We start from the raw sequence: 22,388 nt of genomic DNA, 5'->3' as shown, positions 1-22,388 counted from the left end.
TGATCAGGAACAACTTACTTTGAGTGAATTATTTTGGTTGTAAATGTGCTGAAAGGTTATTTTTTATCAATTGGTAGTCATTTGAGAAGTTTTGTGAATAGAGCCCGTTGTGTGTGATAATTGTCACATGCTGCATACAAGAGAACAGTCTGGTATGCCAGGCTTTTCCAGCACTTGAACTACATGTGAAATGTAAAAGCTTCATTTTGAGGGGTCATTTTCTCTAGGCATTCGGAAGCTCTCAGTGCTCCACAGATTACTGTACTGTACTCCTAGTTAGTTTTTTTTCAGGTCCTGTGTGTAGCCAACTGCATGTACAGTGGCTTGCAAAAGTATCCGGCCCCCTTGAAGTTTTCCACATTTTGTCACATTACTGCCACAAACATGAATCAATTTTATTGGAATTTCACGTGACAGACCAATACAAAGTAGGGTACACGTGAGAAGTGGAATGAAAATCATACCTGATTCTAAACATTTTTTTAAAATAAATAACTGCAAAGTGGGGTGTGCGTAATTATTCAGCCCCCTGAGTCAATACTTTGTAGAACCACCTTCTGCTGCAATTACAGCTGCCAGTCTTTTAGGATATGTCTCTACCAGCTTTGCACATCTAGAGACTGAAATCCTTGCCCATTCTTCTTTGCTAAACCGTTCCAGCTCAGTCAGATTAGATAGACAGCGTTTGCGAATAGCAGTTTTCAGATCTTGCCACAGATTCTCGATTGGATTTAGATCTGGACTTTGACTGGGCCATTCTAACACATGGATATGTTTTGTTTTGTTTTAAACCATTCCCTTGTTGCCCTGGCTTTATGTTTAGGGTCGTTATCATGCTGGAAGGTGAACCTCCGCCCCAGTCTCAAGTCTTTTGCAGACTCCAAGAGCCCTATATTTGGCTCCATCCATCTTCCCATCAACTCTGACCAGCTTTCCTGTCCCTGCTGAAGAGAAGCACCCCCAGAGCATGATGCCGCCACCACCATATTTGACAGTGGGGATGGTTGTCACAGACCGCAAGGCCGGTCTGCGGGCGGCTCAATCAATCAGAGTCAGAAATCCTCTCACACTGTCATTTTGTCCATCACGAAGCGTAAACCTGACTTCGCAGTTTGATGAACTGACTAATGGAGGGAGCGTTCGGACGCCAAAGGATTCACCACGCACATACAATTCAAAGATCTGCCACCAAGTGGGTTACACAGCCCGCTACTGTAATTATGCTAATACTTTGAGAACGCTCTGTTAACCCTTTGCAGTATGCAGGAATCTGGGTCAGCTCTGACTATCTGAGCCGGATTCACACATACGGGTTATAAATGTACACTTCTATTAACCACAGGGTAGCGGTTTCAGGAGAATGGGTACGATTGTACCCATTTTTAAAACGTTTAATAACAAAAATGCATTACATACAGTTATATATGTTACGGCCAGAACCCGAAGTCTGGCCACTTCGGGTTCTGGTCGGTCACAACGCGAAGTGGCCGGCTGATCCGGCCAATATACAAAACGGCAGTGAATTTCGGACTTTGGCCGGCCAGAACGCGTTGTGACTTACTGTGGCCGGCCAAGTCACGAAGTTTCCCGCACCGCTCCCCGGCCAGCTGCTCTCCTCCCCCCTCCGCCAGCCAGGAAGCCCCGCTCACCGTTCCTCCCCCGCTGCAGTTATAGACCTCAGATCAGGGAGACCGGATCGGGGAAGCAGAGAGAGGCAGAGCAGCTCACACGTGACGCGACCCGCAGGACGCATACACTTCAATGCAGAAGTGACATCATTGAACACTTCCGCATTGAAGTGTACGGGTCCGGGCGGGTCGCGTGTGAGCTGCTCTGCTTCTCTCCGCCTCTCTGGTCGCCCTGATGGGAGGTCTGAATAGCGCCTCCAGAAAAGCTCCCCCAGCCCAGCAAAGCACCCCCAGCCTAAAAGGCACCCAGCAAAGCCCACCCCCAGCCATGCAAAGCCGCCCCCCCACCCACCATGCAAAGCACCCAGAAATGACCCCCCAGCCATGCAAAGCCGCCCACAACCCACCATGCAAAGTGCACAGCAAAGCACCCCCAGCCTAAAAGGCACCCAGCAAAGCCCACCCCCAGCCATGCAAAGCCGCCCCCCCCCCATGCAAAGCACCCAGAAAAGACCCCCCAGCCATGCAAAGCCCCCCCTCACCATGCATATCACCCAGCAAAGACCCCCCAGCCATGCAAAGCGGCCCCCCACCCACCATGCAAAGCCCCCCCCCCCCCCAGCCATGCAACCCCCCCCTCCCCAAACCATGCAAAGTGCACAGAAAAGCACCCCCAGCCATGCAACGCACCCTGCAAAGACCCCCCCCAGCCATGCAAAGCCGCCCCCCCTCAACACCACGCAAAGTGCACAGCAAAGACCCCCAGCCATGCAAAGTCCCCCCCCCCCCCCGACCATGCAAACTGCACACCAAAGCACCCACAGCCGTGCACAGCCTCCCTCATCTGTAACTAATCACCACTGTAATTTGATCTCTCCCTGTGTCACCTGACTGCCACAGCAGAGCAGCTAATTTAAAAGCACAGGATGTTAACAATATGTCTGCTCCCAAGAAAGCAGGATGTAGACACACTGCAGATTTATTGCAGAATTTGCATCAGCTGTAACTAAGAAATACTTTTCTTTAAAAAGATTATTATGCTGTTGTGTGTATTTTAGAGCAGAGAGGAAGTTCCCAGTGCCATTCATGGTGCTGGACAGGACCAGGGATGTTCTGGGATTTGTGCGTTTTGGGCTTTGGCCGACTGACCTTGGCCGTTTCTAGAACTGGCCGGCCAATGTCAGAAATTCCCAGCATTTTGGACTTTGGCCGACGTCAAATCGGTCAGTTCTAGAAATGGCCGGCCAATTCTAGAATTGGCCGATTTCTGGTTTGGCCGTAACATATACACCAATTAACATATATCACAAAGCTTAAAAATAAAGGGGTAAAATTAGAAAGTTCTTACTGTTTATGGCTGATAGTCCATTTGAAGAACCAGAGTCCGGTTTAGAAGTAGGCATTAATGTTAAGAGTCCTTTAACACAGCATGCGTCGGTTCTTCTTGAACGCATGCATGGACTTTCCTGGTCGATGGAATTTGGAGAACTGGGCGGGTTTGGTCCCGCCCCACTTTTATAGGACCTGAGTTTTGGGCTGTCACTACCTGGAAAGTAGGTGTGTTTAAGGCGGGGTTATCTCCTGGTAGCAGGGTTGCCACCCCCAGACTCAGAGCAAGAAAATGTACCAATTATTAATAATCTGTGTGACTCCGCCCCTGATTGGCACATCGCAAATCCGAGCCTATATGCCTAAGCGGCCTGCAACCCTGTATCAAATTAGGCTACACATGCCTATTCTATTGCATTCGCTCTACGCAGGCCGGATAAAGAGGTTTTCCTACTGATTCCTGACAGTTAGAAAATTGTAGTTCAGGTGAATGATAGAGGTGATTTATAGGTATCAGAAAATGTGTTTTTTGTCTTTCTGTGACAAGGCTATTTTGAATTACAAATACATAAAAGTTCTCTGTTTGATTGTATGATTTTTGGCGGGGATTCTTATCTCTGCCAGTTTGAGCTGGCTTTTTGGGAGATGGCTCTGGCAGAAAATGGCTCTCCCCGGGACGTCGGGCTAGGTGTGAAATTCCTTGCTGACCTCACAGGAGTGGGGGAAGTTACTGAACTCTGCTTTTAAGAGCAGAGAGAGAAAAGATATTTGCTTGTCATTTTTAAGCAAGAATGTCACGTCTACTGATGGCGTAATTGCTATGCGTCATCGGTGGCGCGATATGCCATTTTATTCACCACAATGGTGTGTTCAGAGTAATGTGCAGTGTTAGTTTTCTGCCACACATAGCGTTTTGCATTTTGGCCAAAAAGTTTCATTTTGGTCTCATCTGACCAGAGCACTTTCTTCCACATGTTTGCTGCGTCCCCCACATGGCTTGTGGCAAACTGCAAACGGGACTTCTTATGCTTTTCTGTTAACAATGGCTTTCTTCTTGCCACTCTTCCATAAAGGCCAACTTTGTGCAGTGCACGACTAATAGTAGTCCTGTGGACAGATTCCCCCGCCTGAGCTGTAGATCTCTGCAGCTCGTTCAGAGTCACCATGGGGCTCTTGACTGCATTTCTGATCAGCGCTCTCCTTGTTCGGCCTGTGAGTTTAGGTGGCCGGCCTTGTCTTGGTAGGTTTACAGTTGTGCCATACTCCTTCCATTTCTGAATGATCACTTTAGCAGTGCTCCGTGGGATGTTCAAGGCTTTGGAAATCTTTTTGTAGCCTAAACCTGCTTTAAATTTCTCAATAACGTTATCCCTGACTTGTCTAGTGTGTTCTTTGGACTTCATGGTGTTGTTGCTCCCAATATTATCTTAGTCAACCTCTGAGGCCGTCACAGAGCAGCTGTATTTGTACTGACTTAAATAACACACAGGTGCACTCTATTTAGTCATTAGCACTCATCAGGCAATGTCTATGGGCAACTGACGGCACTGAGACCAAAGGGGGCTGAATAATTACGCACACCCCACTTTGCAGTTATTGATTTGTAAAAAATGTTTGGAATCATGTATGATTTTCGTTCCACTTCTCATCTGTACACTACTTTGTATTGGTCTTTCTCACATGGAATTCCAATACAATTGATTCATGTTTGTGGCAGTAATGTGGCAAAATGTGGAAAACTTTAAGGGGGCCGAATACTTTTGCAAGCCACTGTATGCTTGGGATGCTGCAGTTAATGCAGGTCTTCAGTACAAGAACTAGGTCATATATCAGAAGTGATATGGTTTCTAGATTGTAGCTGTCATGGAGAGATGATTTGGGATTGCACGTGTGTAAATAAATAATAATAATGAATAAATGATAATAATGCCCTGCGGCAAATAGGAACCTTTGATAAGAATAGCAGGCCTTGGTCTTTTCATCCTTACAAATAAAGGGAGGTGAGAAAAATCAGTGTTTAAAAATACATTTTGACCTATGGACTGGATGGAGAGGCCAGGAGAGTTGCCTGCAGTCACTGGACCAGCCTCTGGCCATTGTTACTCTAATAATTACAGCTAATGAAGGCAAACCCCACACAGAGAGCTCCAACAGTATAAGGCCTCTTTTCCACGAACTGTTGAGCTGTGTGCTCAGCAAGTAGTTACCAGGCAGCAACAAGCTGTTACTAGACAGCAGTAAGCAGTTGTGAGAGTTTGAGAGGCATTTCACTGCCTAACAACAGTCCTTGAAAAAGAGGCCTTAATCCAGCTTCTGATCTGCACGTCTTGCTTGTATGATGTGTAATATCTGTTGCTTGTGTGGGAGATTTGTTCTAGGTTGGTTAATAAGGATTACACACTGAACCTCAGCACTTTGTAAATAATACTTTATTTATCTGGATGGAATGATACAGCGTCAATAAAATAAACATCTTTAATAAATCATTCATACAGTTTATTCTACAGATCTATGGTTTTCTGAATGAATGTTGGTCTGAACTTTGGGGATATAGCAAAAGTAAAACAATGTGAACTGAATATAAAAAAGGATATTGGGAACCAGCCCGAAGTCATTCACTGAATAATTACCTTACAGGATAAAATGGAAGCAGTATCAGCTTGTATGCCTTAAAGCCCAGAAGCACTAGAGGCCAACAAAGGCCGTTAAATGAGGCCTTTGATTCACTATGAACCCTTGCTGAACAATAAACATGGTAGAGCAGTAGCACAATGTGTAATATCCAGGATGCAGTGAGCACATACAGAGTCACTGTGTGGTAATGAGACTTGTGACATTATTTCCAGGAGTGGAGTATCCAGGTGACATTATTTCCAGGAGTGGAGTATCCAGGTGACATTATTTCCAGGAGTGGAGTATCCAGGTTTTCATCCTGTGAGCTGTACATGCAAATTCCCTGCTACCCCTTTTTTGTGGTCAGCTTTAACTGCAAATGTAAAAGGGTGAGGGAAATATCTAAACGAAGCAAAACAATCATCAGTAGGTATTGCTCCTCCAAAAGTGTGCATAGCACTGGCCCACAAGAAGTGCATAATAGCAGAAGTGACCCTGGGAGGAGGGGGGCCATGAAGTGCTGCTTGGAGAGTCATTACTGGCTATGAACCATCCTTGCATAGTAAATATCACATCTCCACTCTCTCGTTTTTGCAATCAGTACCTGGGTGCTACACAGCACGAGCTTGCCCATACAACAAGAAACAAAGAACATAGGCATCTAATGTAGGCTAGGTTCACAGTGGTTAGTTGCATTATATTGACTGAACTACAATGGAAATAGACTAATACAAAGCCTGCATGAAGTGAGTTAGAATAACACTATCAGTTACAATGCAGTACTGTGAACAGGCCCATAGAACTGTATGGGCAGTGAGTTTACTCGCAGAATTATTCTGCATCCCAACTGAGCACTGTGAACAGGGCCTCACTGTTTGAAGTGCTGTACTTTTCTAATCATAAATTGCCTTTTATCCATTAACCGGCAACATTTTTGTTTATAAACCAATTGTGTTTGCAATCCAAAAGTAATTGGTTCTACCAGTTCATCCAAGCAATATTGCACAGCTTTAGGCTCTGCCCAAGCAGCATTTAAAGGCGAGCAGAAAACAAGGGGTCATCCAGATATGAAGTTTATGGTTTTTCAAGGCAACAAAGCAAAAGGTTTCATCACAGTTTACAGGGTTTGTTGGAGAGTGTGGAGCTTAACAGCATACCAGCCAGAATAGACTCACAAATGCATCAACTATGCTGCAACTTTTTCTCTGTTGCTGAGAGCAACAGTACTCTCTATATTTGGATGAGTCCTGGCTTTGTGTTTTCTTTTATCCTGAGAAAGGGTTTAGATTTCATCAAAGCTGTGTCTGATGCTAATAAAAGCTGTTTGTATGCACAAAACCCTGGCTTATCTTCTACAAGCCAAAAGGAAATTTGACCCTGACACCAAAATAATTATTTACAGCTCTTATAAATAGAAATGCCGGACAATACAGCAAACCTGAGAACATGAAGACCTCTTCTATTTCATAAACACAAGATAATATTTCCACTGGTGAAATATATAGGGCAAGCATCCTTGAATGGGGTCAGATCAATGCCTCCAGGCAGCCGTGGGCACATTCGAGATTGTTACCTTCACTATACCTATTGTTCAGGAAGAAGCATTAGCCCAGGCTGACCATTACACATTTCCTGAGGAAGCCTTTCCGTTGTGCGAGATGCCAGTTAATTCCTTCATAAAATTAAACCTTTAATATTTAACATAAAAAGTACCTATTAAAACACTGCGATGAAACCCAGACAGTTTTTCAGAAGTCTTGCGGGTAAAATGCACACACATAGTACCAGTGCTTAATTAGATCATTAAAAATGTACCTTCTTCATTAAAAGCTCAACAAGCTAAAAAAAAACCTGTCAGAGTGGCTGCTGACTTATTTGTACAGGCTGAGTTCAGGACTATAATATAAGCACATATAAGCATCGCATAGTAGCCGGTGGGCATACGGTGGCATGCTCTTTGGGTCTACCCGCTGCAGCTCTTCCGGAGTCATTTCCAAGTACTGGGTCACTTCTGGGCAGAGATTCACTGTGGGGATATTAAATCCATTCTGTCCTCCTGCAGAAATATAAATAGCATGAGAAACAATATACAGAGTACAATGTAGTATGACTTCGCTCACTGCTAGTCCACACATTACTGTATTATTAACAACTGTGCAAGACATCACTAATAGCGGTGTACACTTACATTGTTTATGTAAACATATAAAAGCACTGGGGTATTGGGCGTTTGATACAATGGCTGTGCATGTTTGCTAGCCAGACAATATACATTGCCTTGTTGCGCAGGAAAGATACACGGCATAAGAACAATCACTGAGCAAAACTGGTACAAGGACTCACCAAATCACTGCATGCCTGCAGTGGAAACAGCACTGTAAAGCTGGATACAAACCATGCAATTTTTACTTCAGATTCTATTGGAGCAATTGATCAGAGATCAATATTCAGATCTCACATCGATCAGCTATAGAAGACGCAGCGGAATATGTTGTGGCTATTTAAATACTAAATAATAATAAAGCTAGCATACACATGAGATGTGCCAATGTTTTTCTGAATCGGAAATAAAATCTGTAGTAAAAAGTAAAAATTGCATGTTGTGTACACACCACCATAGTAAAGTAAGAGCACCAGGGTAGTATGCATTCTATTATCTACTTTAAAGGGAACCTAAACTGACAGGGATATGGATGTTTCCTTTTAACCATTTAAGGACCGCAGTGATTGAAATCTACACCCTGTTTTAGTGGGCTTTTGGCCGGCAGGGCGTAGATTTCAATCACTGTCCGCAGCATGCATCCGCCGTCTCCGCCGCTACCCGCCGATCAAACCCGACGATTCTCGCCGCATCTCACAGCCTCTGCCTGTCTCTATGACGGCAGAGTCATGTGAGCCGGTCAGGAGCCGATTTCATTGGCTCCTGGCCCTGTCTTTCAATGTAAGCTGTTCCCATTGGCTTACATTGAAAAACAGGGTCAGGAGCCAATGAAAGCGGCTCCTGACCGGCTCACATGACTCTGCCGTCATAGAGACAGGCAGAGTCTATGTCCCGGGGGTCCTGGCGAGCAGCGATGACGCGGTTGCGACGGGTATGTGCTGCGATTCGTTGGGATTCTGTCGGGATTGGACCAGCGGTCTCTGGTCCTTAAGTGCCCAGCGACCGCTGGTCCTTAAGTGGTTAAATAATAATACCAGTTGTCTGGCAGTCCTGCTGATCTCTGAATGCAATAGTGGCTGAATCACAGACCTGAAACAAGCATCCAGCTAATCCAGTCAGAGCACCTGATCTGCATGCTTGTTGAGGGGCTGTGGCTAAAAGTATTAGAGACACATGATCAGCAGGAGAGTCAGGCAACTGGTATTATTTTAAAAGGATAAATCCATATCCTTCTCAGTTTAGGTTCCCTTTAAGGAACAACAAATGGGTGAAGTCCTTATATTTCTTTTATTGTCTGTACATGCAGATCTAATTAAAGTATAGGACCACTCGACTGATAATATGAATAATATACAGAACTTCTATTTCCGAATATAACTACCGGCATACTGTATGTATGGCACAATGGGTATATGTTAATATTGCACAGGCCAGATTGTGTAGTTTATGGTTAGCTTGGGACCGGCTTCACACTGCTAACTTGCGGTTGGAATCGTTCCACACTACCAGAAAAAGCCTTTGGAAAGTACTGCGGCAGTGCAAGGTAATCTCCATTCTGGCTGCAGGCCAAGCAGAAAGTGAAGCTCTCTAGCACCCACTTCCTGTGGCCAAAATAAGAATTGCGCAGAAGTGTATTAAAAAAATACACTTCTGGGCATGTGCGCCACAACGCGGAAAATTATAAAACAAAATGCGTCACCATAGCCCACATGATATCCGGTTTGCCACGTCACCACGCAAGCTGCCCAATAATGCGCTATTGCTCTCACGTTGAATCAGGCAATTCCGGCAGAATGCACCGCACTAGGTATGAAATGGTTAATAGACGTACATTGGCGTAGAGTTGCCCTGCTGCCAAATTGGCCAATGCAACACCTCAGTGTGAATGTGGCCATAGCAGCAGGGTCAGCCATACTACGCCAGGAAAAAAAAACACATATCTAAGTAGAAAACTACTTACCTAACCGATGTATTGTACTGTTCACGTTTTGATTTCAGTGAACGATATAGAGTAAAGAAAATTCTGTCCCTGGCATTTACAATCTTGGATTCCCTCTGACTGAAGCCAATCCTGATGTAATTTCCTACCTTACTCTTTTTTCTCTCCTCCAATCTGCAGTGTCATAGCTAGCATGCTTGTAAACATGTGTGAGCACAGCATCAGGTTTCAGCTCAGCAGCTTCAGACTGAACTGTGCTCAGCCCAATCAGTGAGAAACAGGAATGTGGGAGGGGTGATGACAAGCTCCCTTCTTCAGCAATGGTGAGAGAATAGAGCCTGGCTGACTGAGATAAGAATAAGCAGATAGATTTCTGTATAGATTGGAGTGCGTGCCATGCAGGGTGAGATTCCAGGATGCATAATGAACACATGGAATTCGATTTTGTGGCTGACAATCCTTTAAGGTTTATAGAGAGAATCTTTTTATAGTCAAAATATTTGTGATTACTTTGGCTACCTGTTAAATGTGTGTACGAGAATCCCCAATTTTCTGTACCCATCAAAACATGGGCAGTAAGCAATTGGCTGTGATATTTATAAGCCCCCCCCCCTGATTTACCTTCAGGTGCCACCAGATGTCTCCTGAGTCTCTGCCCCCATTGCTTTCCATGGAGAAATACATGGCAAAATTGAAAGGAAATACCCTGACAAATTGAAAGGACAGTAGAGATGCATCTAAGTATTTGGCCACTCCCTTTGCATGTAAGAAGGCTGTATCTGTACAACCCCTAAAGATGCTTGCATGATAGGTCATTACATGTATATTAGAAAACAGCCAGTACTGCTGGCGTATTCTATTACTTCCACCCAGCTCTCTACATCACAGGAAGGGCAAGGAACCAACTCTGTGGGGATGGCATGTGTCAGTCAAGAGAAGTAAGAGATGGACTCTAGAAGAAGACATAGGCAGGTATGCTTTTTATGTAAACATTGAACCAGGATTGCAGACCTATGGGGCAAAATAAACAAAGCACGTATAGGTCAACTTTAATGCGGACCTTCAGTGTAAATTACACATTCAATGTGTCCACTTCTAATATAAAGTTGGCTGGCATGCAGCCCCACCCCCTGCTGAAAACCAGGACAGTGTTTTCTTTACCCTGAGAGAAAACACAATGGCATTCTTCAGCAGTGGGGCGGAGCTATACACCGGAAGCTGCCAGACAGGGCTCCAGGAGGGTTTCAGGGGGATAAGACATGGCAGGTAATTATTACTTTATATTAGAAAAGGACCCATAGAATGTGTAAATTACACTGGAGGTCCGCTTAAAGTTAATCTGCCAACCCTTGACATTGTGATGAGCAGAGTCTTAAGAATATAAAAATAAAAAAAAATACACAAGTCTCAGATATACAATGCTGCCCATAATTATTCATACGGCTGGCAATTTATGACTTTAAGTTATTTTATTTAACCAGGAATTCATTTTTTGACATTAAAATGACATAGGAGTCTCCCAAAAGATAATAAGACAATGTACAAGAGGAATTATTGTGGAAAAAAACTGCATAAAAAGTGTCCAGTCCAAAATTATTCATACCCTTCACAAACTGTCACAGTCTGTGGGGAAATCCAAAGTTCTATACAATTCCAAATAGTCCAAGCTGTTCTAAAGCATCCTATTTACCCTGATTAATTGGGAACAGCTGTTTTAATCAACTCAACAGGTGAAAAACAGCAGTTCTCTGCAGTTGGTTTGTGGACAGTCATGGCTAAGACAAAGGAACTCAGTGAGGACCTGCAGCTGCGCACTGTGGCTTCTCACAAGTCAGGAAAGGGCTACAATGCCATTTCTAAATGTTTTCAAGTGCCAGTGGCTACAGTGCAAAGTATTATTAAAAAATAGAAGATGTTCTGCACTGTGGAAAATCTCAGAGGTCGTGATTGGAAGCTAAATGTTACACCTGTGCTGGCCAGGAGGATAGTGAGAAAGGTGAAAAAGAATCCAAGGATTACCACCAAGGCCATCCTGGTGAATCTGGGCTCTGCTGGTGGAAATGTCTTAAGGCAGACAATCCAACGGACACTGTACACTGCTGGGTTCCATGGATGCAGACCGAGGAGGATGCCACTTCTCCAGATAAGGCACACAAAAGCTTGCTTGGCCTTTGCAAATGCTCATCTGAACAAAGAAGAAGACTTCTGGTCTTCCATGTTATAGTCAGGTGAAACAAAAATTGAATTGTTTGGTCACAATGATGTTTCCTTCATTTGGCGTAAAAAAGGAGAAGCCTTCAACCCAAAGAACACCATCCCCACTGTCAAACATGGTGGTGGGAACCTAATGCTTTGGGGGTGCTTTTCAGCCAATGAATCAGGGAACCTAATCACAGTAACTGGTACCATGAAAAAAGAGCAATACATGAGGATTCTCAATAACAACATCAGCCAGTCTGCAGAGAAACATGGCCTTGGGCACCAGTAGACATTTCAGCACGACAATGACCCAAAACACACAACAAAAGTGGTGAAGAAATGGTTAGACAGCAACATTAACATTTTGGAGTGGCCCAGCCAGAGTCCTGACTTGAATCCAATTGAGAATCTGTGGAGGGAGCGAAAGATCAGGGTGATGGTAAGAAGACCCTCCAACCTGAAAAATGTGGAGCTCATTGCTAAAAATGAATGGGCAAATATACCTGTGGAGACATGCAAAAAGCTGGTGTGCAGTTATAGGAAGCATTTGATTTCTGTAATAGCCAATAAAGTCTTTTCTATTCATGATTGAAAAGGGTATGAATAATTTTGGACTGGACACTTTTTGCTGAAATGTAAATAAAAGCTGAGAGATTTTTGTTTTGTTTTCTACACAATAATGCCTCTTGCACATTGTCTTATTATCTTTTAGGAGACACCTATGTAATTTTCCGTCAAAAAAAATTACTTGCTGGTTGAATAAAAGGAACGTGCGTTGCTGTATAATATGACTGATATGGCAAGAATTACTGTATTTTTGCTTAGGCTTATGTATGCTTTCGCTCAAGTTTACCTTGGTGTTTTTAGCTGGGTAGACATTTCATGTGTAGTGCCCAGTAAGAATTTGTATGGACTGACCCTAAGGGGTTAACCTGGATTACACTGTGACATCACCTCGGTCAGCTGACCAGTAGGGGTGTGTCCTGTATTGGAAGGTGTGGTGTACTTTAGTGGTTGTAGTATATTAGAGGACTGTGTGTCAAGGTTGTATGTACACGTGAGGAAGGGGTGACCCCGAAACATGTCGTGTTTGCAACTTTTTTAATAAATGCAAGTTTATTATCCCCAGTGGAGTGCCGACCTCGATTTTTGTTACTGTGAATAAAAGGAATGTTTAGCCAAAATTTGGCAGGGGTATGAATAATTATGGGCAGCACTGTATGTTAAAAAATTAGAGAATGATAGCCATGATTAAATCCTTCAGTTTTCCCTCAAATCCTGCAAAACCTGTTATAAGTGCATACTGTCATCTCTCACTATTGATGGTTCTGCTTTAGGCAATTATTACCCATTTATTACTATCAGATTTGAAAGTCTATATTGAACAGCGGTTTTTATTTTCATTACTTGTTTTTCAATAAAACCTTTTGCAGAAAAAGTACATAGAAAAAAAATAACTGTGCAGCACAGAAATCAAACCTGTAACACATACTAATGACCCACCTTCTCTATCAGCCATGCTGTCAAAGAAAGCCCACAGGGGATGATTCTGGGAGCCGAGTCTAATGAAAGCCACATAATGACTTGTTTCTATACACAGGACTGCAAATAGCTGCAAACACTGTCTCTGAAACACAGCCTGTCCATTTACGTGTTTAGGCAAGCTAAGCTCCCTAGGTCTGTGGCTACACCGCTGTTTGTGAAGGTGAACCTATCAAAAAAAAAGTCAGTTTTTAGTACCATGAAACAATAAGCCAAGGTCATGTGAGACTGTGCAAGAGAAGTCTCAGAAAAGTTAGGTTCTGCATTTCAACTGTCTGCTCCTGAAGGAGAAGATGTAAAGGAATACTATCGACTCACATCTTTTTTTCAATTGACACAGGAATTGTTTGGGAAGTGCTGCTAAGTACTGGTGTGTACATTTTAGTAGCAACTTCTTTGTTTACGGTTAGCAAAATACTTTCAAACTTTACTGACGCCAAAACTGATGGCTGACTGAGCCATGAGTAGAGGGAAAATTCCCCTCACACTTGATCAGTTAACTCTATGTGTAACTCTGTGTGTGAGAGACAACGCTCCCAACAGCTGCAGCTTCTGTGTCCTGTGTTTCTGACTGAAGTGTCTGAAGAGAGCAGAGGAAATGTAAGGAATTGTCACAGCTTTTCATACCGTTTTTGCTTTCAGAGTTTGATATGTTTGATATTTGCTTTCTGTAGTCTGATATGCAACTCTGGCTGTGCACTGAAGCAGACACCCCTTCTGCAATTGATTTGTCCCAATATAGCTAAATCCTACCCTCAATAAATTACAGCTTTTGCCTCTGATATTTAACATGAAAAGTAGGAAAATGTTTACACAGCTACTTAGACATTATTTGCACACTGTCATTTTAGAACACTTGGGTATCGATAGTATTCCTTTAAGGCTGTTGTCATTTTCTTATACATTGCTTAGTGTAATTATGGTGTCTTGTGTGACAAGAGAAATATATACCTGCTTGCTGCAAACTGCACAGTACTGTTTAATATGCCCTGGTGTAATATCGGTGTCCTCATAGCATTCGAGACACTCCACCACTGCCACATACTGGCAAATGCAACATTGTCGTGGGGCTGCAGGAAGGAAACCGAAAGCAAAAGTCATTCATGCTGTTTTGAACTTCAGTCAAGCAGTATAGGCCACATCATTATCAGAGTTTCAACAGAAAACACAAAGTCAAAGTTCACACAAACAAGGCTGTTCATAACAATATTGGGAATGCAATCTTACAGCTTTGGCGTTATTATCGGAGTACGCCAAGTGATTAAACTAGCAAAACGGTGTGTGTGCGTGTGTGTGTGTGTGTCTCTCCTGTGAGAAAGCTCAAGAGAAAAGTTAATTGCATAAAGGCAAAGGAGTTATAGAGACGGCAAGTGATAGAAAAAAGTATGAAAACAAATGTAACTGAGACAAGGAGAAGATCAAGAGTGATGGAGAGAATGAGTAATGGGGACTGGCAAGAGATAAGAAAGAGAACAGTGGCCATTATTCAATTAAATGTTGTTAGAATTTAAGTAGGCCTCAGTTACTTGGCCTGAGTTTTATGTAAAAGGCTTGTCCGCAGTGTATGCCTTTAAAATAAATAGAGTTTTTGTGATGCAGGCAGAGGCATCTCAGGGTCTGCGTGTAGCAGAGGATACAAGCAGATACTGAGAACATGTTCCTAAAAGAAGGCCATCGGCCTACTCTGACCTCAACACGTACACCACAGGAACAGTAAACATCGGCCATATTTACTAAATACCAAATTCCTTGTAAGTGGGGCAGAAGCATCATTGAATATTAATCGAGTAGGTGTGTATGATGACACCACAAGGGGGTCCACCAATAGTCTGATCTAGGGGATGGCGAAGATGAGATCACAGTTAACTCTTTCCTAGTCGGTATTAATAGCCGGACGAGCTGAAAAAGAGGGCTCTGTCTCTGATTCCTGCTATGCTTCAATACTGACTGGGACATCTAAGTATGTCATTCCTTTCTGTAATCTGATATAATGTATGCTGTACATAGGTAGTCTAGTGTAACGTAGAGTAGGCAAAAGAAGACCTGATTGACTCCAGCAGGGAGTTAATCAAGAAGCTGTAACGCCAAGGATTGAAACATGAAAATTGGCTTTGCTAGGGTGTGATGAACTGTATCTATCTGTATATCTGTTTCATGAATAAACTCCTTAAACGTTGAAGAAGCCTGAGAAAGTCTATCTCCTGCTTGCCGTGTGAGAGTCAAGTTATCTCACAGTCTGTGAGACGCAGCTATAAGAAGTTGCTGGTGCCGGAGCAAAAGGTGGATATTACAATTGGTGCCGTGAACCCAGCGCTGTCTAGCACAAAAGGCAGGCAGGGACCGGGCCAGATGTCAGTCTGTTATCTAGGTTTCCAGGACTTCCACAGTAACAAGCGGAGGAGACGCTGAGACGCTCGCTGGAAACTTATCGAGAAGAGATAAGCGGTGCTGCCAGGCTGCGAGGAAGCCGGGCGCACGGAATGACGTTCGAGTAATTACAGTGGCGAAGGTTCGTGGACTGAATAATATAGGTGTGATTGTACACATGCCTAACGCCAAAATCCAGATCGTGGGCTGTCCCGGGCGGCGGCTTGGGTGCAAGTGCCGTAGTGGTGTCGATCTGCTTAACGAAGGAATCAGTAGCCCGAGGGGGGTCCAGAACTTCGCGAGCAAAACTTGACCAATGCTGTAACGAACGGTCATTTGGGGAGAACGTCTCAAGTCACTGGCAAGTATAGTGTTTCATTTGTTTAATTCTAATGCAAGTGTTTTGGTATTACATGTTGACAGTTTGTTCCAGCAGTGTTTTCTCTCTAAATTTTCAAGTGTGTGTTTTTACTGGCTTTTTTTTCTCTCTCGGGCTGTGCTAGTGGCTGCTGCGTGCAGTTTCAGGTTTTTGTTTTCTTTCTCTTTCTCCCGTGTGTCACAGTGTGAGGCTGGAAGGTTTGCCAGATATGGGTGTCCCCCGCAGGAGAGATAAGGGGGGGGCTAAGGCTTTCGCGTTGGAGAGGAGAAGGAGAGGGAGGGAAGAGAGAGGAGACTGGTAGTGAGAAAAGTGAGAGAGAGATAGCTGTGCGTTTTTAGAACAGTTTATAACAGTGGCACTGTGTTAGCTGTTGGAAGTATGTTTTTTTTCTTCTCGGGGAGCTATACAGATGCATGCAGCACACGTCCCTGGGTCGCTTTGAAGGTATGCAACAGTTAGAGTCACAGCTGAGATAGTGGGTGGTGCTACTGTATGGGGCTCAGACGTAGGTTTTTTTTTTGGGAGATGTTCTGCAGGGTAGAGTCTGTGGTTCAGAGATAAGGGACTCCACGGTGGAATTTCTGGTATTTCTTTTTTGGGATGTTTTTCCATCCGAGAGTGTATAGAGCGGTATGCTAAGCTTGGGGAAGAGCTTTTTCTGCTGAAATGTTTAGTGTGCATATACATTGTGTGTATGTTCTAACTGGTTTTTCTCCTAATGTGTATAGGATTAAGAGGTTGCTACGGGAGATTGATAGCAGCCATCTTGGCTGGCATGCCATGACTCAACATGGCGTCGGGTTTCTGAGAAAGCCACTCCCATCTGCATGATGTATCAGGAGGGGAGGGGGCGGGAAGCGCCCACTGATAGACACGCCCCGATGGCAGGGGGGAGGATGTGCCAGGGGGATCCCACGTCCCATGTCACAGCTGTGCACAAGGCGCCGTGCACGGAAGCAGCTGGTGGGAGGGGGGTCCAGAGTGGGGACAGTAGAGAGATTCTACTGAGTTTCTTGGCTTCCAGATGATTTCTTCAGAAGAAGTCTGGGCACAGGGAGTGTCCGCATACGTGAGCCAAGCAAGTTGCAGGCTCACGGATAGGAAGTGTTTCCCAGCTAGGAAAACACGTATAAGTCAGATAGTCCCCAGGGAGTGATTTGCAAGTGCTGCGCAGATCAGGGAAGTATCTGTACTGGGTTGCTTATGGGATTATTCCTTTAAGTGAGGCACCTTAAAGTGCAGTGCAGCATGTGTTCCCAATAGAGATAGGGGGAACAGTGCAGAGTTGGAGAGGGGGAAGGGAAAAGAGAGAAAGATAGGAGTTGACCAATCCAGGTGTACTCGCTGCGACTGCAGAGTGTTTTTTTCGGGGGGTTTTTTGTGTCAGGGACAGGACCAGAGATTGACAAAGAAGTCATTGCTAGGCTGTTAGCGTGTTTTTCCTCGCCCACCGATTGGTCAAGAATATATATATATATATTTTTTTTTCTTTCTCTTCTTTTTTCCAGCTCTGATTCAGTTTAGCACATAACAGAACTGGTAGCAGTTCATGGGGCAATTATACAGATGATAGAATTGCCATTTACAGAGTGACAGTGTATCAGTACGGTGTCTGCCATGCGACTACCTACCAAGTGGGCATTCAGGGATCTGCATACAGGCTTTTGACGCTGGAATGCTTAGCCCTGCACCCTGTGTAGTTTAAGTGCAGAGTGCTCCTTCCTACAGGGAGGCAACCGTTTTTTTTGGTAGTATGAAGGTAGTGGCACGGCAAACATTGATCAGAGGGTACAACACACAGAACTTCTAGCAGAGCTGGTATCGCGATGAAGTTCTAGATAAGTTAATGCGAAAATGAGTAAGAGCACTGCAGGCTCACCTGCAAAGCAGCAACAGGTGTGGCATCCGTAATCTGTGCATGCGACGGCCTCGCATGGACAGATAGGGGGGGGGGATGTGGAGTGAGCTGCAATGAGGTGAGAGCTTCCAGAGGTGATGTCCGCGGGAGCATATTTTAAACAGGTAAGTACTGAGGATAGTACTGAGGTAGGGGGGTGAAGTTTAGCTCCAATCTACCAAAAAGAGTAAACAGAGTTCATGAGAACCATAAAGCAACGAGATCAATTACGATATATAGTGATCAATTTAAAGTGTACAGAGTACAAGCCGCAGGGCGAATCCCAAATCATTAATAATAATTGATTTGTTTGTATTTTGATTTCAGGAGTTGGGCAATATGGAATCGAGACAGCTGCAGTGCTGGCAGCAAAGATGGAGATGTCAGTCGGATAAGCGAAAGGTTCCAGATGCCAATCTAAGTTTGGAGAAACACGAGATTCCTGAAATTGGAAAGAGACTAAAACACGAGATTCCTGAAATTGGAAAGAGACTAAAACACGAGATTCCTGAGATCGGAAAACGTCTGAAAAAACTGACTGAGCAAAGCATAGTGCAAATTGCTAATGTTTTTCTTTCCCAAGGTGGTGCTTTTATAATGAAGAGTACCGTGCTGATGGTGATCCTAGGTTGCCATTTCGTCCTGGGAGAACGAAGAGAGGACATTCTCATGTATAATAAGGGGTTAATGAGAATACAAGGCCCAAACATGTTGATGTTGGGTGACAAAAGGTACTGATCCTTTCACACCTCCCTCCGCTTGGCACAGATGGACCATGCAGGGACGGAGGAAAAGAGCACTTGTGCCAGGAGAAAACAAATTTCATGGCACAATGTGGTTGAAAGGTCTGAAGGGTCAGGTGTGCTGGAAGGGTGACGTGAATGGCAATGTAAATCTGCTATTGAATGTCACACTCCCAGAATCGATGCACCAATCCAAAGAGTTGTTAAAAGGTACATTGCAGTACAATGGGTACATGCAAAAGGTGGAGGGTGTGATTCAGGGGTACCTTGTCTTGGTTATGCAGAGTGAGATGGTTCCAGATTGGAGAGGAACGAGCAGGAGGCGTCAATTCTCATACCAGAGAGAGACGCAGGGGACAACATCACACTCTGGAGCTACCAACAGAGTGCCTCTGAAACAACTATACACACGTAAAGGCTGGAAAGCCGAGGGTTGGTGGTTCTCGAAACAAGAAGTAAAAATCGAGATCAAGCCACATTTCCAGGTGATAAAGAGGGTGGGGAGAGCGGTCCCGGGGGAGGGAAAGCCAACCCAGGGAACCCCACTCACATTACACGGGTCACAACAGGGGACGATATTACACAGTCCATATGCAGCCGCTTATCCTCATGCTAGTTGGGTAAGTGAAGAGGTACTCTTAATTGAAAGATTGCAGAGAGTACAGTCTTCCCAACCTCAGGTACATATTGTGCCTCAGGACATAAGGGGGGAAGAGGTCCAATCAGGACAGTTGGGGACATATTTTGTCAGGGAGATGCTTAAAGATCCTGTCCAACTGAGATTGGACAAGGGGAGGTATATACATTTTTCTGGAGAAGGATCTTTTGCATGGAAGCTTCAAGATGTTTGGGTGAACAAATGGAAACGGTGCAACATTCCTTTAGGCACCGCCACTTCCTTAGTTCCCACCTCAACCCGTGTCTTACACCAGGACCTGAGAGGTCAACCTTTTTTGGTGCTAGACGGGGAGGTGAAACAAGTAGAGTTGTCCTCATGCGGGCAATTCTTGCAGAAGTACCTGCGTTGGCCGGGGCAAGTCAAATTTAGTGAAGAAGCCTGCAGGCTCAATAACGCAGAATGCGAGGCTACCATTCAAAAGATCCACCCTGAAGCCCAACCGATAGTTCCGGTGGCTGAAGGAAAGGTTTGGTTTTTTAACATAAGGTCTAATGATACATTCAAGGTATATTCTCATAATTGTTCCGATAAGGGGGATTTTCCAAGGGGAACATATGGTGTGAGCGGCGATCCCATATGGATCCAGTCATCCAGGTGTGATGACGTTATTTCTCAAATTGTTAAGAGAACTCTTAAGGTCAAAGTTTCACGGGTAGTTCCCATCCTAAAAGAGAACACGACATGGGACAAAGGGGAACAGGGTTTGATCCGAGACGACCACACTTTGTTACAACGGTTAAACAAACAGTACACTAAGTTAGAGGTGATCTTAACGAGGTAGAACACAAAAATAAACAGGTGAGTTCCAGTCTGACCTGGTGGAAAAGGTTTCCGGTGATGTTCCAGGGACACTCGGACTGGGCCTCTGCAGTTCAAAAGTTCTTCCTACACCCACTGGTCGTCTGGATGGGGATGACAACTTTAGGCATCATGATCCAGGTGAGGTTGCGTGTTAAAATTACGTAAAATAAATTAACCTGGTCAAGAGATTGGTGCCTCATAAACAATCTCCTGAACCAATATTTTCAAACTAAGGGATATACAGGGTTACGGGTATAGGTTTAGTAGTACCGGTGATGGAGCTGATTGTATAAAGGCGCTCTTTTAGAAGGCACCTGGCACTGCCCCGTTTTGTAACAACCAAACGAGTTTCACTTTTCTGTGGTCATGCAAGTTTGTGAGTGATACGCAAGTGACGCAAATGCTGAGCATGTGGTATAGAGGGACTTAGTAGTAGGGCATCCCCAGAGAGCCTGGTTATAGGAAGACCAAGAGGTCTTGCTCTCTCTCTTCCAGGGATAACCGCCTAGAGCAGAGAAGTTGTGTGAGCACGAACATCGAAAAGTGAAACATAAAGAAACGAAACCAGGTACTGTGGGGTTCAGAAGCGGGGATCTGCGGATCAAGCCATTTTAGGGGGGATTGTTAGAATTTAAGTAGGCCTCAGTTACTTGGCCTGAGTTTTATGTAAAAGGCTTGTCCGCAGTGTATGCCTTTAAAATAAATAGAGTTTTTGTGATGCAGGCAGAGGCATCTCAGGGTCTGCGTGTAGCAGAGGATACACGCAGATACTGAGAACATGTTCCTAAAAGAAGGCCATCTGCCTACTCTGACCTCAACACGTACACCACAGGAACAGTAAACATCGGCCATATTTACTAAATACCAAATTCCTTGTAAGTGGGGCAGAAGCATCATTGAATATTAATCGAGTAGGTGTGTATGATGACACCACAAGGGGGTCCACCAATAGTCTGATCTAGGGGAAGGCGAAGATGAGATCACAGTTAACTCTTTCCTAGTCGGTATTAATAGCCGGACGAGCTGAAAAAGGGGGCTCTCTCTCTGATTCCTGCTATGCTTCAATACTGACTGGGACATCTAAGTATGTCATTCCTTTCTGTAATCTTATATAATGTATGCTGTACATAGGTAGTCTAGTGTAACGTAGAGTAGGCAAAAGAAGACCTGATTGACTCCAGCAGGGAGTTAACCAAGAAGCTGTAACGCCAAGGATTGAAACATGAAGATTGGCTTTGCTAGGGTGTGATGAACTGTATCTATCTGTATATCTGTTTCATGAATAAACTCCTTAAACGTTGAAGAAGCCTGAGAAAGTCTATCTCCTGCTTGCTGTGTGAGAGTCAAGTTATCTCACAGTCTGTGAGACGCAGCTATAAGAAGTTGCTGGTGCCGGAGCAAAAGGTGGATATTACAAATGTTTCTCCTAGATGACATTCACACTTTATCAATAAAAAGGTAAGCCTTCAGCAAGCAAGAAAATACTCTGAATAATTCTGACAGCACTTTTCAGCTACTTTTTCAGTTGCAGAGAGATGAAAAGTTATTTTAAACAGAAGATTAAAAATTATCACCTAAAAGAACACCTAGGAGAGAAAGTGAATTGAATAAGGGCAGGTATGAGAGAAAAAGTAGCAGAGACAGGAAAAAGTTAGGGGTCCATAATGAATTAGGGTTTCTCCAGCATTTTCTCCCAGCAGGTACATTTTCATCTGATCTATGAACTAACTTCAGCACCTATAAATTTGAAAAGTGGGTAAGAAAGTGATATTAAATGTATTTTGAGTATTTTCTTGTTTGCTGGAGGCAAGGAAGTATTTTATCGGTAAGGTGGGAAACTATTTCCTATGAGAAAACTCAAGAGAAAAGGTAATTGAATAGAGATCAGAGACTGATAGTTGCAGTCAAAAAGGATATGGGCTCCAAGGCTAATGCTAGGTACAAACCATACAATGTTCTGGCAGATTTACCAGCCAGATCCATTTTTTCCAACATGTCTGATCTGAATTTCGATCGATTTTCCAATGGATTTCCATAGAAGTGAATGGAAATCGAACAGAAAATCGATCGAAATTCAGATTGGACATGTTGGAAAAAATCGATCTTGCAGG

At 44.0% G+C, this 22,388-nt stretch overlaps 1 protein-coding gene across 3 annotated transcripts in view; it reads right to left on the bottom strand.

Annotated features, from left to right (window-relative positions):
• Nucleotides 1–5,370: 5,370 nt before the first annotated feature.
• LOC137521835 (ubiquitin carboxyl-terminal hydrolase CYLD-like) overlaps nt 5,371–22,388 on the bottom strand; it is an 83,604-nt gene continuing 66,586 nt past the window's right edge. For 2 of the 3 annotated variants that reach the window (XM_068241623.1, XM_068241633.1), the window contains exons 13-15: nt 14,363–14,481; nt 13,373–13,580; nt 5,371–7,626 (exon numbers count right to left, since the gene is read on the bottom strand). In XM_068241623.1, coding sequence (XP_068097724.1) covers nt 7,442–7,626; nt 13,373–13,580; nt 14,363–14,481 — 512 coding nt within the window. In that variant the 3' untranslated portion in view covers nt 5,371–7,441. Of the gene's footprint in view, nt 7,627–13,372; nt 13,581–14,362; nt 14,482–20,317; nt 20,379–22,388 lie in introns of those variants that run through there. The other variant, XM_068241643.1, reaches the window with a different exon arrangement.

This window comes from Hyperolius riggenbachi, chromosome 1, assembly GCF_040937935.1.
Source record: "Hyperolius riggenbachi isolate aHypRig1 chromosome 1, aHypRig1.pri, whole genome shotgun sequence".
NCBI lineage: Eukaryota > Metazoa > Chordata > Amphibia > Anura > Hyperoliidae > Hyperolius > Hyperolius riggenbachi.
Note: the sequence above shows the minus strand (reverse complement) of the source record. Positions and strands in the feature narration are given on the sequence as shown.